This window comes from Engraulis encrasicolus, chromosome 13, assembly GCF_034702125.1.
Source record: "Engraulis encrasicolus isolate BLACKSEA-1 chromosome 13, IST_EnEncr_1.0, whole genome shotgun sequence".
Taxonomy (NCBI): Eukaryota; Metazoa; Chordata; class Actinopteri; order Clupeiformes; family Engraulidae; genus Engraulis; species Engraulis encrasicolus.
The window spans coordinates 23,297,077-23,315,204 of record NC_085869.1 but is presented as its reverse complement, the minus strand read 5'-3'; the positions used below and the strand labels follow the sequence as shown (position 1 = coordinate 23,315,204).

Below are 18,128 nucleotides of genomic sequence, written 5' to 3'. Positions count from 1 at the left end.
GTTCTTTGCCAGCAGCAGTAACCAAAATGAATGAAACTCAGAGGTAGAATAAATATGGAAAAGAAGAGGAGAGAGTATGACAATGCAGACCAGTGTGTATTGTCTGACATATCTGGGCGTCTTTGTTTAGACGTTAAGGAAGTGGGTGTTGCGTGGGAGGAACGCAGAGGGTGGCTACACCACGTCTCCTGACCGTGATGGATGAGACACGGTGGACCACTGAGAGAGAGAGAGAGAGAGAGAGAGAGAGAGAGAGAGAGGGAGGGAGAGAGAGATAGAGAGAGAGAGAGAGAGAGAGAGAGAGAGAGAGAGAGAGAGAGAGAGACCCACCACTGCAGAGAAGAATGTCACAGTGGGGTGGGAGAGAGAGAGAGAGAGCAAGAGAGAGAGGGAGGTGGTCTGTGTTGGAGGGCCTGCATGGCCTGGCGATAGGGGTACCGCTGTCTGTCTGTCCAAACAAACCACCGCGCTCAAGCGGCACGCTGTTGGGGAGCCCACCCAGCTCCTCCAGCTCCTCCAACAGCCACCACCACCACCACAGCACCACCACCCAGCTCCTCCAACAGCCACCACCACCACCCCACCCCACCCAGCTCCTCCAACAGCCACCACCACCACGCCACCCCACCCAGCTCCTCAAACAGCCACCACCACCACCACCACCCAGCTCCTCCAACAGCCACCACCACCACGCCACCCCACCCAGCTCCTCCAACAGCCACCACCACCACCACGCCACCCCACCCAGCTCCTCAAACAGCCACCACCACCACCACCACCCAGCTCCTCCAACAGCCACCACCACCACGCCACCCCACCCAGCTCCTCAAACAGCCACCACCACCACCCAGCTCCTCCAGCTCCTCCAACAGCCACCACCACCACGGCACCACCACCACCCCATCTCAGGGCCTCCCCCATCACCACCTCCACCTCCACCTCCTCAACAACATGATCTCCAAAAATTCCGTGCTCCTGGACACGGATGTTAAGGGCACAAAATCTGTGTCCAGGAGCACGGATTTTGCCAAAATTCCGTGCTCCTGGACACAGAATTGTTTTCCGTGCTCCTGGACACGGAATTGTTTTCCGTGATGGACACAGAGAAGTGCTCTCTCTATAGGCTACTCCCACAGCTCTATGTTTCCAGTCTTGTGTTTTCTCAGGATTTTTCTAATTTCAAATATTGTTTCTCAAAAAGAAACATTTCCTACTGACAGGTTAGGGTTAGGGATGGTTTTGGTCTGGGCACAGCTAGTTCTCTTTCATTCATTATATGAATTTGATAGCCTAGCAACCAACTGGAAAAGGTATTTCTAAAATATGTCTTTAACGACAGGTTAAGGTTAGGGAATGTTTTCGTCAGGGCACAACTTCAACTGCTATCGCATTATTTTGTTTAGGATTAGCATTTGGTATGTATATGATAGAGTTACACAGTGCTGTGGGAATAGCCTATAGAAAGCACTTCCGTGTGCCCATCACGGAAAACAATTCCGTGTCCAGGAGCACGGAAAACAATTCCGTGTCCAGGAGCACAGAATCTTGGCAAAATCCGTGCTCCTGGACACGGATTTCGTGTCCTTAACATCCGTGTCCAGGAGCACAGAATTTTTGGAGATCAGGCTGTCCTCAAACAGCCAACACCACCACGGCACCACCACCCCATCTCAGCTCCTCCAATAGCCGCCACCACCACCACCCCATCTCAGGGCCTCCCTAATCACCACCCTCCCTAATCACCACCTCCACCTCCTCCCCCACCCAGCTCCTCAAACAGCCACCACCACCACCCCATCTCAGGGCCTCCCTAATCACCACCTCCACCTCCTCCCCCAGTTTTCACCCGCTCCTCCTGGACGACAGAGCCCCATCCCTCACACCACCCCATCTCTGGGCCTCCCTCCTCACCTCCTCCTCCACCTCTTACCCCACTCCTGCACCCCCTCCTCCTCCTGGACCACAGACCCCCCCAGCTCACTGAGCCCTATCCCTCACACCTCTCCACACCACACCACAACAGTCCTCTCCTCCCCTCGCCTCCCCCATTCCCCCGCAGCTTCACAGCACATTACTTGTGGCATGCAGCTATTTGCTTACTAATAGATTTACAATAGCCGCCCCGTGCCAAACCGCACATGGGAGATTCACTGGCTTGAGTGAAGAGGTTGGCCTGTACCGTACGTGTTGCCTAGCGGCTGGGTCTCCCGTGGTAACCAGCCGACCCGGAGGCAGGCAGGCAGGCAGGCAGGCCGACAGGCAGGGCGGGCGGCAGGCGTGTGGTCTGCTGGATCTAAATCTGTCACGGGCTTGCGTTTCATAGCAGCAGAAATCTGTCATCCAGTGATCTGTGGATTCTCTCGTTCAGGTGTGACCCAAGAGCAAGAGGTGGAGGACCTCACTGGAGAGAGACGTCGTCGTCACGTGTTACTCACCTCCCGTGTGCTCTTAGTGTGAGAGACTTTATTATAGTTCGCTTCACTTAAAAAAAATAAATAAAATAAATTAAAATAATATAATATATATATATTTTAGGGCATATTTGTACCTTTATAATGACAGTATGAGAGGAGGAAAGTAGTGGGGAGAGAGAGACAGGGAAGGCTTGGCAAATGACCTCGGGCAGGAATCGATCCTGGGCAGTGGTGTAGTCTATGTAGAACGCGGGTATACGGAGTATACCCACTTCTAAATTTCAGGGATTTCAGTAAATCCACTTAAAATTGATTGATCCATTGATTTGAATAGCACAAATATATAGAGTATATACCCACTTCAAAAAATGCTCAAATATACAGTATACCCACCATAAAAAAGTGGACTACACCAGTGATCCTGGGTCGCCGGTGTAGCGGTCGAGTGCCCAGCCCAATTGAGCCACGGCTGGGCCAGTTTGCTACACTTGATGTAGGCTCAAAAAAACAGGACCAGGAAGGTGTTTCAGTAAAGCATTTATTTTTGTTAGTTACAAAGTTGGTGTAATAACTACAAGGCCATCTGTAGAAAAAAAGAAAACAAACAGAGAGGTGTAATGCGTCAAGGAGAGAAAGGAGGAGGAAGAGCGGGGTTGAAAGAGGGAGGACAAAAGAGCATGCCGACCAGAGAAAGGGAAGCATCTATTTACAAAGAAAAAGTGTCCGTCAATGATGAGAGATCAAGAAGAAGAGAAGCATACAGGACTTTGGGGTTTAAAGGCTGGGGGTGGGATAGCTCATCTCCACAAACAAAATGAAACGCTCATTTCATCACACATATCTCTCAATAAAAGAGAGGAGAGAAATAGAGAGAATAGAATAGAAAGAAAAGGCATGGGTAGCAACTACAGTATTTACTATTGTTTAAGAGGTGAGAGGGGTGAATCGTTGTAGAAAAAAATACACATGGATTATAAATGCTAGTGGGCTGGAGGGTGGTAGCATGGAATGCACCACTTAAAAAGGGGAAACAGTGCAAATAGGGAAGGGGGAATGTATGGAGCAATGTTACACAAAAATTATTAAGGACAAAATGTACAAAATAGAGAAAAGTTGTAACTTCAAAATGTTTTCATCAAGAAATGTAACACTTCGGATAAAGTGCATGTATTTTATAAATGGCGTTGCTTTTTTTTCTTTGTAAATATGTGACTAAGAAATGAGAGAGAGAGAGAGAGAGAGAGAGAGAGGGAGAGAGAACAAGACAGAGAGAGAAAGACAAAGAGAGCGTGGAAAGCTTTTGAAGTGTGTCTGCTTGGTTTAATAAAGCACGCCTCAGTCATCCAAAGCTCCCATCAATGAAAAAACAAGACAGTGTGGTTTTTCAAAAACATGGTACTTTATAGTTGATGTCAAAGACAAACGTTAGAGAAAAAGGTCCCAAGAAAAAGTTCTATTGTAACAATGGAAACAAATCAAATAAAACAAAGTGATAAAAATAATATGCATTTTTTTTCTTAACATTTTTGTAAACCTAGAACTGTTTCTTGAACCACAGTGGTCATACAGATAGGACTGGCTTGAAAAGGGTTAGACAATCTGACCGTGATATACCTGTCACACATCTGGAATCAGCCCTGTGATCTGTCCAGATGTTCACAGAGAGAAACCCCAATCTTCTCCTGGTCTTCCTCCCAACCCCCCCTCCACATTTACCCAGAGGAGAGACCAGGGGAAAAACAAAACAAAACAAAAAAAGGAAAAACACAGGCAGTCTAATGTGTTTTAACTGTATAGTGTGTAGTTCACCTAAAACAATTCTTTTCTACATTAATACAATAAAATCTATGGTCTGTATGTCACAAGTGCTAGATAAAGTTTTTTGTAAAATATTCAAATGTTTTTTTTGAAGTCATTCAGCGTTTTTTTATACACGTAAAAAGCACATCTGTTGGACACAAAGCGCATCGTTCTTCCTCCGTTACTGACCACAACAACAAAAAGAGAAAGGGGTCCAAATCCCATGCACTCTTTGATGCTGCAAAAAAGAGTCTCTGTCCTTCTGTGCCCCTCCGTTGTGCAAATATGTTACAAGGACAGACAGGCATGCGAACACACAAACCATGCAGAAAAAACCTACAGAGGTGGAGAGAGAGAGAGAGAGAGAGAGAGAGAGAGAGAGAGAGAGAGAGAGAGAGAGAGAGAGAGAGAGAGAGAGACAAAAAGACAGAAAGGAAGAAAGAAAGAATGGTACAAAAAAATGCCCAAACCAGGCCCTGGAAATAAACATCAGTTGGGCCTCTTGGCAAATAAGCAGGAATGACAAGAACCAACACAAAAAAAAACATAAAATAAAAGACATCATAAAAAAGCAAAACAAAAATACGAAATAAATGGAATGTAATATTTTGACATGGGATGTAGAAGGTTGGGGCTTTAAGCAGTTGAATGACTGAATGTGTGTGGATGCTGGGGGTCGACAGACCATGACAAAAAAAAGGTAAAAAGGTCCCTTTGCGAATGATGTGTAGTGAGGTGGTGGCCATCATTCAGGCTGCTACTCTGAACTTGCTGAGTGTGGAGGTCAGGGAGAGAGAGAGAGAAAAAAAACCTGTTTGCGTTTGGCTATGGAGAGGTCCATGTCACCCAAGTAGCTCTGATAATAACCGAAAAAAAATAAATTGGAAATACTAGTGATAACAATTATAACAATGAAACATTCACTTAAAATTGTCAGTTGCAGTTTTCATAATAAAGACAAAAGAGATGGCAAAATGACTGGGATGCGTGAGAGCACAGAAAAATACAACGGATCTGTGCTTTCTCACCAACACCCCATCCAACGCTTCATCAGCCATCTTGGCAATTAGCTTGATTTCAGATCATACAAAAGATGAAAATAAAAAGGAAAAATATCGCTAATGCTAACTGATGTACCAAAACGATCCTGGCATAGCATGTGCATACAGTGCATTTGTTTAAAAAAATATGGTCAAGACAAAAAAGGTACAATGGTGAGAAGGAGGAATGATCATGGGCCTAAATGATGACTTTGTGAGGGGGGGCTTTAGCTCCACTTGCTCTGAACGGACTGATGGCAGACTGCGGAGCTGCTACGGAAAGAGATGAAGCAACAGTCAGGGGTGGGGGGAGATTTAAAAACATAAGTGTTGGAGAAAGACCGACAGAGAGCAGAGAGACAGAGTGCCACACGGAGAGAGAGAGAGGATAAGAAAAAAGAATAAAGAATAAAGAGGGAGAGCGGAGGAGACAGGAAGAGAACAAAGAACAGACAAAAAGAAAGAGGAAGAGAGAGTAAGAGAAAAGAAGAAAAGACAGGAGAAGATGAGAGGAGAAAAGAGCGGAAAAAAAGAGGTTGTGGTGCTGCCTCTGCTGCTGCTGTCGTCAGAAGGGGAAGGGGTGTGTGTAGTGCAGGGGCAGGCAGCCCAGCTGGCGGTGGGATCTTTGGAGTCATAAAGAATAGGGGGGGGGGGGGGTGTGTCTGATCCAAGCACAGATAAATGTCACACAGTGCTGGACATCTTATGTGTTTGGCCCGGTTGAAGCCAAGAAGGTCTTCAATCAACTCAGCCTCTCTCCCTCTGCCCATCTGTAGAGAGGAGCCGTCTGAGGGAGATGAAAGAGGCCGGGGGTGTGTGTGTGTGTGTGTGTGTGTGGTGGCGGCGCAATGCGTCATGACACCCATCCGTCTCTCCCCAAAAGGATGGCGAGCGACCGAGCGACCGACCGGCTACACACATCCAGAGGAGACAGGAATAGAACGGAGACGGGGAGAGAGCGGAGCGGGGGCAAACGCAGAGAAGAGGCACAAGGCCTTAGCTAAGCTGGCTTTTGTTTGACTAGACAGAGGTGCCTGCCATGCGAGTTGGCAATATGTCCTGGGCCGGTCGATTTTCAGAGACAAATGAGCAGTGAGCAGTGAGCAGAGACGGGAAAGGAGAAAGCAAGAAAGTGAACAAGTAAGACTGAGCGAGAGAAAGAGAGAGAGAGAGAGAGAGAGAGAGAGAGAGAGAGAGAGGGAGAGATAACTGGAGAAGAGAAGGGTGATATGTTCAACATACGGTTGTGTGGTTTTTTCTAGGAGCTGGCAGAATTGACCGTTGGGAGCCATGTTAAAAGGGCGGGGCGGGGGGCATGAACCAGTGTGGTGCTACTGTAGTGCTCTACTTCGATGGCAGCCTCAAACAGTGAACAGTGCCTTGAGCAGAAGACCTGGAGCAGGGCACGAGCAAGAGCGGGCCAGCTAGACATACAGTAAAGACGAGCATGTCACCTTGCAAATACTTATTTGAACTTTTTTTTTTTCGTTTTTAAACAAGACTGTATTTTTTATAATATATAATATATCTATAGATTTTTTTACGTTTTCGTATCATATATAAATCTACTATGAACAGAACATATAGTAAATACACAATTGTTGTAATCATTATACAAAGTAGAAACTTTTTTTATGCACCCCCTCCCGACATACTCCAATAGAGCCCCCAGCTCAGGAAAAAGGCTGAAGAAAAACAATAATAAAAAACATCAAAAGAAAAAGAACTCACTTGAACCATAAGCATGTGAAACACATTGTCAACTGTACACAGTGTAACAGAAAAAAAACTCAAATAAGAAAGGGTAACAAATGACCAAAAAAATAAGTACAAAAAAGGAGCTCACTTGGGCAAAACCAAAACGAAACAGACAAATAATAATGACAAAACGGGCAAGGTTGAACATGGAGAACACAGTCAAGAATGGAGTAGTCAATGTGGGATGCGAGAAAAGTATCAAAAAGAGAGGGACAATATGCACATAAACGACAGCAACTGGCGATTCCTTCCTCCGTGTTAGCTCTCCGCTCCGCTCTGCTCTACCAACCCCCCCCCTCCCCTCCTTCTCAGAGCCTGTCCCTCACATCGGTTCACTATCAGTGAACCCGGACAGTATTTTTAAGCAGAAAAAAAACCAAAACAAAAAAACAAAACTTAGTTTAAGGTAGTTACCCCAAGGCTTTGCGGAAGGGACAAGGGTTTGCGGCAAATCTGCATCTGCACGCACCCTCCCCGTCAAAACTAATAAACAGACAAACAGAAAAGTAAAGCAACAAGTCTGTCAAATCTACTCGACCCTCTGCAACAGAACCAGCCAGAGATGGTTCCGGAGTGGTCATGTCAAATGACGTCCCCCACAGCATGCACACATGTGTGTATATATACAGATATATGTGCCATATATATGCTTTAATACACAGACACACGCTTGTGTACTTCCTTACAAAATAAAACATAAAGATGTGGTCAGTTCTTTTTTTTCCTTAAAGATTTTTCATGCAGATTGTCTGAGATGTGTACATGTCTATATATGTGTATATATATTTATATAGATATTTCATCATATATTTTTTTTAAAACTCACAGTCCTTTCAGAAAGGTTTTTGCAATGTTGGTCTGGTTTAAATTAGCTGGTGGTCAGATTACTTCCTTGTTTGTGTCACGTGACGGACACACACATGCTCAGTAGCACCTGCCACACCTGAAAAACGTCTGCGTTTTGCTGACTGTGCGAATTAGCGCCTAGACAGAACAAGGTAAACCCTACCAGGCTTGTACGAAATTCCGAATGGAAAGAATTTCAATTCAAAATAATGCCATAATATGAACACTAGGTGGTGCCATTACCTTGAATTTCTTTGAATTTAATCTACACCACCCATTGAAAGTACATAGAACACCACCACCTAGTGTTCGTATTATGGCATTACTTTGAATTGAAATTCTTTCCATTCGGAATTTCGTACAAGCCTGAACCCTACACACGGTCACGACAACAATCACCAGGTGGCATATCTGAAGGCTCAATGGCAAAAACAAAAAAAGAACTAAGAAAAACCAAAAAAATCGAGAGAAAGATTTCTGAAAAATGGTAACCAGCCCTTGTACTCTTGTTTCAAGAAGTTTTGTTTAAAAATGGTCCGCCTGCTAAGTGGTGTATATATATATAATTTTAGAAGTCGGTGGTCTCTGCTTGTTATAACGCCCTTATTTTTGATTGTATAAGAATCTGAATACCGTAACATTCAAAACACTCAAAAAGTCAGAAAGACTCCAACTTTTTTTTGTTTCCAAAAGAGTAGGCAAAATATAAATAGTTGTGTCAGTTTTTAAGCTTCTAGTAAACCACAAAGAGATTTTCTTGCGTATTAAAAAATAACCTTTTTATAATTTATCTCCTAAACTTGCAGTTAATGGCACAGACTCAATCCGCTTGAAAGCAAATTCATGCTTTGGAATTATATAGATAGATATATATTAGTTTAAGTTCCTTTTTCAGTTTAACGTCTATGGCCTGGACAACATTCAAATTCTGCAGATGGAAAGTTGCTCTACTAAACCGCATGCTAATTAAGTCTTCACAGAGTGATATGTATTTTGGTTTGAGTTCGTTTTTTTTCTTAATGCAAGAAGCTACATTGGGCAATGTTTTAAACCTTCAGAAGCACCGCAGAGCAAAATAAAAGACCTGAAATCTGCATCAACTACAATTTTTTTTGCTCTGGTTCAACTGGCAACTACCTTACAAGCCATACTGTATATAGGATTTCATCTTCTGGACAGCAAAGAGATTGAAGGTAAGCAAGGTAAAAGGAAACAAGTACACGCAGTTAAATAACAAAAAAAAGAAGAGGAAACTTAAGAAGGAATAACGATCATACGCTCTGTGTAGGTGTGTATGTGTGTGTGTGTGTGTGTGTGTGTGTGTAAAAAAACACATAGCTGTCTGTAGGGCATTCCTGGTAAACATGCTGAGGGTTCTTCCTGTTTTTGTGGCCAAGCAAAGGCCTGTGCCACCCATCTCACCCCTCTAGAAAACACCGAGAGAGAGGGATGGAGGGAAGGGGGAGAGGGGAGAGGAAACGGGCAGGGGGAGAGAGGGAGAGACAGGGAGGGAAGGGGAGAGAGTCCTTCTCAATCTGTCGTTTTAAGTTTTAAGGCAATGTTCTTCTGAATTTCGTCACAAAAAAATCCAACGGCTTTTTCCCCACACAAAAATAAAAAAGGCACAAACTCTCCAAAGGGTCCATGTTCCACATGCAAGTGTTTTTCAGTTCTTTTTTTTTTCAATCCTTGTATCTCTACAGAATGCAGGTCCCCTCTGGTGCACTCGGAATCCATTTTCCCGCCGCACACGCACACACAAGGCCTCCTCAACGCACACAGCTTTTCAGGGTCAAAATAAACGCCTCCTCTCCAACAGTCTGATTCATGTCCTTTTGTTAACCAGAAAACGCAATCGCCATCATCTCTCTCATCACCATCATCATCATCATCATCATCATCATCATCAAGCAGTAACTTTGCAATTGTATCATAATAAAAAAAAGCTCTCTGTTGCTTCATGTCTTTGTGAAAGCATGAAAACTAGACAAAAGAAAATGAATGGAGGCAGAAAAAACAGCAAAAGAAGACAAAGAAAGAAAGAAAGAAAGAAAGAAAGAAAGAAAGAGAAAGAAAGAAAGAGAGAGAGAGAGACAGAAGCCACAGCTGGCGCTGCTCCCTCTTGCAGCTGAGCCGCACGTCTGGTCATGCAGACGTCTTGGGGAAGGCTGCATGGAGAGAGAGCTCGCCCAATAATGAGTTCGACAGTTTGTTACTTTTGTTTTTGATGTTGCATTTTGCGCCATTTGTGTTTTGTCACAAAGCACTGGCGCTCAGCATCTCTACATCTCAAGGAGGCTGGGGGTGGGTTTAAAGTGAAGACGTTGGCACTGGGTTGGCATTAAAGTGTCCTTTTAGCTCATTGGTCAGGTCGACCGTTGACGCGTTTCCAAACCCAGACACCTCTCTCCCCCTAACCTCTTTAGTGGACACGGCGAGAAGAATGCCTCGTCAACCTGCTACGAGACGCTCCCCCACGGTACATGGAGGACAGTTTCCAGCACCCAACCCCCCCCACACTCTCCCACCCTGGCCGTTTAGTTGAAGAAAGACTGCTTCAAACAAGGCCGATGGTGTTCACGTGTGTGTGTATGTTTGAAAGGGGTTATTTTAGTGTCATTTCATGATGTGTTTGGTTGTAGGTTCTTGTCTTTTTTTTCCATTTTTGAAGATAATGCATTGTCTGTTTCGATTGATTGTTTGACTGTCTTGTTTTTTGTTTTTGGAACGTTGGGTGGTTGCTTGGTCGGTGTTGAGATGTCGTTCAGTTCCGCCGTTTCCGTCGGGGGGGCCCTTGCAGCCACACAAACGGAGGAGCAGAGAGGAGCCAGAGAGGAGCGCCCCCCAGTGGGGGTGGGGGGGCTCGTCAAGCACAGGTCAGAGGTCAGCCAACAACAACAACTGCTGCGTAACACGCGCCACCCTTACAATGGCGGCTCCTCTTCCATGGGCTCGTCCTCCGGCCTGCGGAGAGAGGGAGAGAGAGAGAAAGAGAGAGAGGGAGAGAGGAAGGTAGGGGGAGAGAGAGAGAGAGAGAGAGAGAGAGGGAGAGAGAGAGAGAGAAAGAGAGAGAGAAGACAAGGGGGGAATAAGAGGAAAACATCGATTACCATCACAACATCGGTCGTTAGATGCGATCATTCAGCTCACGGCAGCCGTGACCAATCCTATGCAAAATCTGACCGAGTCACTGCTGTCGTCATAACGGTTAATGCAATAAAACGTATTGAAATAATCCAATAATGTTGCTTCAGTACGCTGCTTTTGCTTTTGTTCCTAAGCCATGCGTGCCAAGGCCGTGACCGTTCTGAGGCTCAAGTGAAGACACCATCCTCACGCAACACGACGCACACTCACAAACACACTCCTAATATGCCCCATATCTGGCCTCAGTGGGTGCTCAGAACACACTCACGAACGCACACACACACGCACACGCACACGCACACACACACACCCTGCTCTGTCCTCACTCCGCACAACACTGCTCTCCACTGGCTCCATGAGAGGGGCTCCACTGGCTCCACACTCTCCATTTATGATGCCAGTCAGTCGCTGATAATCAATTATACTGGTGCTGACTGGTGCAGAGGATGGCATTCATTTAGGTGTGTGTGTGTGTGTGTGTGTGTGTGTGTGTGTGAGTGTGTGAGTGTGTGAGTGTGAGTGTGAGTGTGAGTGTGTGTGTGTGTGTGTGAGTGTGAGTGAGTGAGTGTGTGTACCGGTATAGTAGGGGGAGAGGGGGAAAGAGACAGGGAAAAGAAGAGTAAAAAGTGAGTGAGACAGAAAGGGAGAGAGAAAGAGAAGGAGAAAGGGAGAGAAAATGAAACGGGAAGTGTGAGAGAGAAAAAAGGAGAGAAAGAAAGGCGAGAGAGAGGGTAGAAGAGAGTGAAAGAGAGAGAGAGAGAGAGAGAGAGAGAGAGAGAGAGAGAGAGAGAGAGAGAGCAGAAGAGAGAGAGAGAGAGAGAGAGAGAGCAGAAAGACAGAGAGAGAGAGAGAGAGAGAGAGAGAGAGAGAGAGAGAGCTGAAGAGAGCGGGTAGAAGAGAGAGAGAGGATACAAGAAAGAGCGAGAGAGTGAAAGGGAGAGAGAGAATGGGCGATGTGGAGTGGAGTTCTATTCCACATCTGGGCTCAATGCTGGCTATGTGTTTCCAATTAGGGCTCTGGCAGCGCGCGGCCCTCAGAAGCACCGCTCTGCTGGACCTGCGCCGCCTCACCAGCGGATATCCTCAGGGAGCGAAGCACACCAGCCACACACTCCACACGGCACACACACTCCACACGGCATGCACACACATACACACACACACACACACTGCATGCACACACACACACACACACACACTGCATGCACACACACACACACACACACCACTGCAAAAACACACACACACCACCTGCAGACACAGACACACACACAGACACACACACAGACACACACACGCAATATTATCCAAACACAAACTTGGCCCTGCACACACACTCACATGTGGTCTCACACTCTCTCACACATGTGGACACAGGTGCGCACGTGAGGGAGAAACCCACACATATGTGGACCACAGAGCAGGTGACAACCAGGTATATACATGTCATACTGGACACAAAATATCATCTCTTCTTTACGTTATGCCACACACACACACACACACACACGCGCACGCGCACGCGCACGCGCACGCGCACGCGCACGCGCACGCGCGGACGGACGGACGCACGCACGCACGAACGCTCACGCACGCACGCACGCTCACGCACGCACGCTCACACACACACACACACGCACGCACACACACACACGCTCACATGCACGCACGCACACACACACACGCTCACATGCACGCACGCACGCACACACGTGGACACACATACACAATGTATTTAAGGCCTGCTGCGCTTACCTCTTGCCAAGCTGCTTGTTGGCCACAGATAGAGAAGCCATGGCTGTAACCGTCTCGGCCTCGTCCGTCTCACACCTCTGGGCCTCCAGTAGGGAGTAGCCTACCGTAGATGCACAGCGCTGTAGACAACGCCAGTATTTACCTGGGAGGGAGAGAGAGAGCGACACACACACACACACACACGCACGCACACGCACGCACGCACGCGCGCACACACACACGCACACACACACAGGTAAGCATCTGTAGGGTTCGAAAGGAGAATGGAAGCAGACGAGAAGTGTGTCTTTGTCTTGCTTGCCACTGCTTATGTACACATACTGTATATGTAGGTGTGTGTGCGTGTGCGTGTGTGCGTGTGTGTGTGTGTGTGTGTTGCGGATCTGTATCTGTTGTGGTTCTGTATTGTATCGCGTTGGCACTCACTCTGTGCTTCCAGAACCTTCTCCATGGAGCGCACAGCGTTGGCATTGGGCCTCTGCTGCAATACCTCCTCAGGGAGAGGCTCCAGCTGTGGAGAAAAGAGGGATAGAAAGAGGGAGGGAAAGAAAGGAAGGAAGAAAAAAAGAAAGGATGGAAAGAAAGAAAGAATGGAAAGGAACGAAAGAAAGGAAGGAAAGAATGAAGGATAGAAAGAAAGGAAAGTATGAAAGAAAGTAAGAAAGAAGGAAGGAACAAAAGAAAGCAGTAAAGAAAGAAAAGAAAGAGGGAAGGAAAGAAAGAAAGAGAAAAGAACAGAGAGAAAAATTGAGGGATTAATGCCAGCAGACAGGCCTAAAACACCCTCTCACCCCCAACAGAGCACGGCAGCCCCCAGAGACGTGTTATGTGGTGACATCTCAAATGGAATGGGGAGGCGTCTCTGTACGGAGGGCCAGGCATTAGCAGGGAAACAAATACAAAAATGGGCCTTCATAAAACATCATGGAAACACTGATTGGGGGATGGAACTGCAGGGGAAAAAACAGGCAGTAAACAAAAGCAACAAGGCCAACGAATACCATTTGGAGCGTCTCAGAAACACGTTTCACGGCCACACTTTGTTTGTGCCAAGAGGAAACATCTGAAACGGAGACTTTTTATTCCGGTGGATGCAAAGCACCACTGAGTCTGGAGGTGTGTCTGTGTGTGTGTGTGTGTGCCTGTGTGTCTGTGTGTCTGTTTTGAGCTCAGATGCCTACTGTCACAACAAATAGCCATAGGGGGCAGAAAGGCTCAAATTTAGTTTAACACTTGCTGCCACCCCAACAAACCCTTCACAAACACTCTCCACACACGCGCCCGCACGCCCGCATCGTGTGTGACGCAGGCCACCAGATGTGTTTAACATCACACTCAGCACTGCAAGGCCCGTCTACGCCTGAAACAATGGTGTGCCTTGTGCTGAGTCACTGTGTTCAGGAGTGGACACAGCGATACTCTGCAGTACTGTGCTGGGATCAGTTGAGTTGAGGAGAGGAGAGGAGAGGAGAGGAGAGGAGATCAGTTGAGTTGAGGAGAGGAGAGGAGAGGAGAGAAGAAGAGTTGAGTTGAGGAGAGGAGAGGAGAGGAGAGGAGAGGAGAGGAGAGGAGAGAAGAAGAGGAGGAGGAGGAGAGGAGAGGAGGAGAAGAGAGGAGAAGAGAGGAGAAGAGAGGAGAGGAGAGGAGAGGAGAGGAGAGGAGAGGAGAGGAGAGGAGAGGAGAGAAGAGACAGCTAGGGAGTTATGTGCCATTAATGTGCTCTCGGAAGTCGATATTATCCAGTCTCGGAAAACTTGTATGTAAATGAAAAATTTCAACTAGTTTTCCAGTGGAAAATACCACAAGTGGGGGCGTTTAAGCGTCCTTCCAATGTCCCCGTTTGGTATTTACCATCATTCCCAGAGCACAAGAATACACCATTAGTGGAGAATTCCTACAGCTCCCAAGGAGCCCCCTTTCCATTTGCTCTGGGATAGGCTCGGATATATGTGGGGGTGGGGGTAGCCATAGCTCAATGATTAGAGCGCTGGTCTTTAAATCAGAGGGTTGCAGGTTCAAATCCCACCCTTACCAGCACATTCATCCATGCAAAGCACCTAACCCTACATTGCTCCAGAGCCTGTAACCAATACCCTGTACCTGAAATAACTAAGTCGCTTTGGATCAAAGAAGCGTCAGCCAAGAGTAATGTAATGTAATGTAACGTACTGTCCGACAAGTGTGACTAGTCCTGATGCAGTGAGAGTGGACTGGATTGTAAAGTGTGAGAAAGAGTGTGTGGGTGCCTGACAAAAGTCAACAATAAAAGCCTCCCTCTCCCCTCATCCCTAGGAAATAAAGTGGCATGCGACAAAGTGAAACGGAAGAGCAAGAAAACGCTGAGAAAAGCACTGCGTGCCATGACATAGAAATGCTCGAGCAAAACTTTGTGGTACAGGAAGAGCAAAGGAATGGAGGGGGGAGGGGGGGGGAGGAAGAAAGAGAAAGAAACAGAAGAGTAGGACTAAAGGAAAAGAGAGAGAGAGAGAGAGAGGGAGGGACACTAGGGAGAGAGAGAGAGAGAGAGAGAGAGAGACGAAGAGAGAAGGAGGAGTGCTCAGTGAATGCCTCTGGGCCAAGCTGGAAGCTTTGGTTTAATTAAAACAAATACAGAGAGAGGAAGGGGGTGGTGGGGTGGGGTGGGGGGTGGCGGGCGCTGAGGGGACGTGGACGGGCGGGTCGGCCGTAGAGGAGAGAGGGATACTTTAATCCGCCTGTGGCACGACACGAGAACCCATCAAAAACCCTCCCCAAAGCCCCAGCGCTTTCCGCCAAGCCTTTCGGCCTGCACGGAGCCGCCATGGGCCCGCTACGCTACGTAGTATGCACGTTCTCTCTCTCACTGACCCGCACGCACGCACACACACACACGCACACACACACACGCACACAGACACACACACACACACACCCCCATAGACACTCCCATCTGTACAATCCCACTCGTACAGTACAGTGGATTCCCTATTACCCACCATCTCTGTCTAGACAACCGGGCAAAAAACAGAGCGACCGGAGAAGAGCTATAGGAATGCGGAGGCGAAGCGTGACTGACCATAAATGAATGTTCCGAATTAATTTCTAAAATCAAACTACCGTAATCATGTTTGAGTTCCTCACAAATAAACATAAGCTCGCGACCCATACACACACAGTGGCTATGCTGCAAACACAAAAAATATACAAACACACGGATACACACACACACACTTGGATCAAAAAGCTGGGAGTGTAGCCACTGAAGGTGCTTTAGCCTGGATGGCTTGAGTGGGTGTGTGGATGGGGGTGGGCTGAAGACAGAAGCGTGCGTGGATGAGAGCAGGACTGGATTCATATGTAGTGGGGCCCCTGGGCTACATAGGTTGCTGTCGGCCCCCACAGAAGACAAATTCCACCATAAAATTAGGTAGACTGTATCATACGTCCGAGTCAGGAATGAGTATTAACAAGATTGAAAACTCAAACTCAACAGCAGACTAATTTTGCAATTCCGCATCTGGTCATAATTCTAAAGTTATAGATTTATTTCCCCCCGACTTTGTCCAATTGGGGCCCCTAGCAGCCCTAGGCTCCAGTCATATCTAAGCTTTGAAATGTGCAAATGTGTGTACATGGGGCGTGTAAAAATGTTCTGAATATTCCTGTTTCAAAGGTTTCACTCATCCACAGTCCCCACCATCGCCCCATGTTCCCTGGTACGTCCCCTCTTGTTTCACCTCGGCTTGCTTTGCCACCCTGGGCAGTCATGGGCGTCAGATTTGTGGCGGTTTGACTCCCGACCTGCCAGGTTGGTGAGGGGACTAATCAACCAGTGCTCTCTCATCCTGCTCCATGACTGAGGTACCCTGAGCATGGTACCGTCCCGCCGTGCTGCTCCCTTGGGGCGGAGTTGGGGGCTGCCCCCTTGCATGGGTGGGGCATAAATGCAATTTTGTTGTGTGCAGTGAGCACTGTGTGCTGTGGAATGCTGTGTCACAATGACAATGGGAGTTGGAGTTTTCCAGGAGGGCTTTCGCTTTCACTTTCACTTTCACATGTTCCCTCATACGTCCCCTCTTCTGATCCACCTTTGCTCGCTACAGTATGCTACCCTTCACCTGGCAATGGCAATGGCAATGGACGAGAGTGCAGGTGGGACAAAAGGGTAGGTTTGGGAGGCTGCAGTCTTGGATTGGTAGTCTGAAGGTGCTCTATGGTAAATCAGGAAAGAACTAAAGTTGAAGTATCCAAGGCACTCTTCAAAAAGGTTAAACTAGCTTCAATGAATGGCTAAATCATTATAGAAAAATACTAAAAATGGCAACAAGTTTCAGCCAAGGTGTGGCCTTCATCAGGGCAGAGTCAATTCAGAGAGTGCAGGTGGGACTGACGGGGTGGGGGGTGGGTTGGGTCAGGGTTCGGGGTGGACGGCGGTGCATGGCGAGTGTATAGTGAGAGCAAGAGGAGGGAGAATTTAGGAGGGGGGTGATGGTGGTGGTGGTGGTGGTGGTGGAGGGCTTCTGTGGTTGTCCATCAGCCTGACAGACGGTCCCGCCGCACGCCCATAAACTTTAATGGGTCTTGTCAGCGAGCTCGGGGCTGCCTGGCAGGTATGAACCACATGGCGCTCGTCGGCATCCACCGTGACTGCTGGGGTGGGGTGGGGAACGGGGGGGGTAGGGGGGATGGTGAGGAGTGAGGGGGTGTAGAGGTGGATTAAGGGGTGTTATTTGGGCTTCTCCTCTCGTTTGCCGCTATTCACCATCCGCCCATTCACTCTCTTTCTCTCTTCTCTTCTGTCATCCTCTCTTCGTTCTTACACCCGCCCGAAAAAAGCATCGGCATGTCATTCCTTTCTTCGATTGCCCTCAAGTCAGGCGAGCAAAAAGAGAAAAAGATGGCGGATGAAAGACAGAGCGGAGGAAAAAAAGAAAAAGAAAAAAAAACTGAGAGTGATTGGAGGAGAGAGCTGAGTCGAAGCCGTGACAAGACCGATGGATCCACACAGAGAGGGGCAGCGAACGACTGGGCAAAAGATGGCAGTGAGATGACAAGAGAGGGAAGAGAGAAAAAGTGGGGGAAGAGAGAAAGCAGTGAAATGAGAGAAAAAGTGGGGAAGAGAGAAAGCAGGGGAGAAGGGGAGAAAGTGAGAAAAGAGAGATGAGATGAGAGAAGAGATGAAGAGTGGAGTTTGTAATGGGTTACAGCCAGGGCTTGACACTGGCACCTGCCAACCGGCCAAATGCTGGTGAAACTTGGCTTTGGCAAGTAATACTTTCAGTGTCACTAGCCAAATTGGCTGGCAGTTTATTCCTTGGTATGACATACGCATCACAATAGCCTACGTGTACACTCTGTTGTTTGCCCCTTGTGTATCAATTGTTTGTAT

At 47.3% G+C, this 18,128-nt stretch overlaps 1 protein-coding gene across 4 annotated transcripts in view; it reads right to left on the bottom strand.

Annotated features, from left to right (window-relative positions):
• Positions 1 to 3,791: 3,791 nt before the first annotated feature.
• The window catches only part of hdac4 (histone deacetylase 4), a 285,327-nt gene continuing 270,990 nt past the window's right edge, over positions 3,792 to 18,128 (bottom strand). For all 4 annotated transcript variants that reach the window (XM_063213475.1, XM_063213476.1, XM_063213478.1 and 1 more), the window contains 3 exons: positions 13,187 to 13,271; positions 12,761 to 12,902; positions 3,792 to 10,822 (listed from right to left, as the gene is read on the bottom strand). In XM_063213475.1, the coding sequence (XP_063069545.1) occupies positions 10,783 to 10,822; positions 12,761 to 12,902; positions 13,187 to 13,271 (267 nt within the window). In that variant the 3' untranslated portion in view covers positions 3,792 to 10,782. The remainder of the gene's footprint in view (positions 10,823 to 12,760; positions 12,903 to 13,186; positions 13,272 to 18,128) is intronic.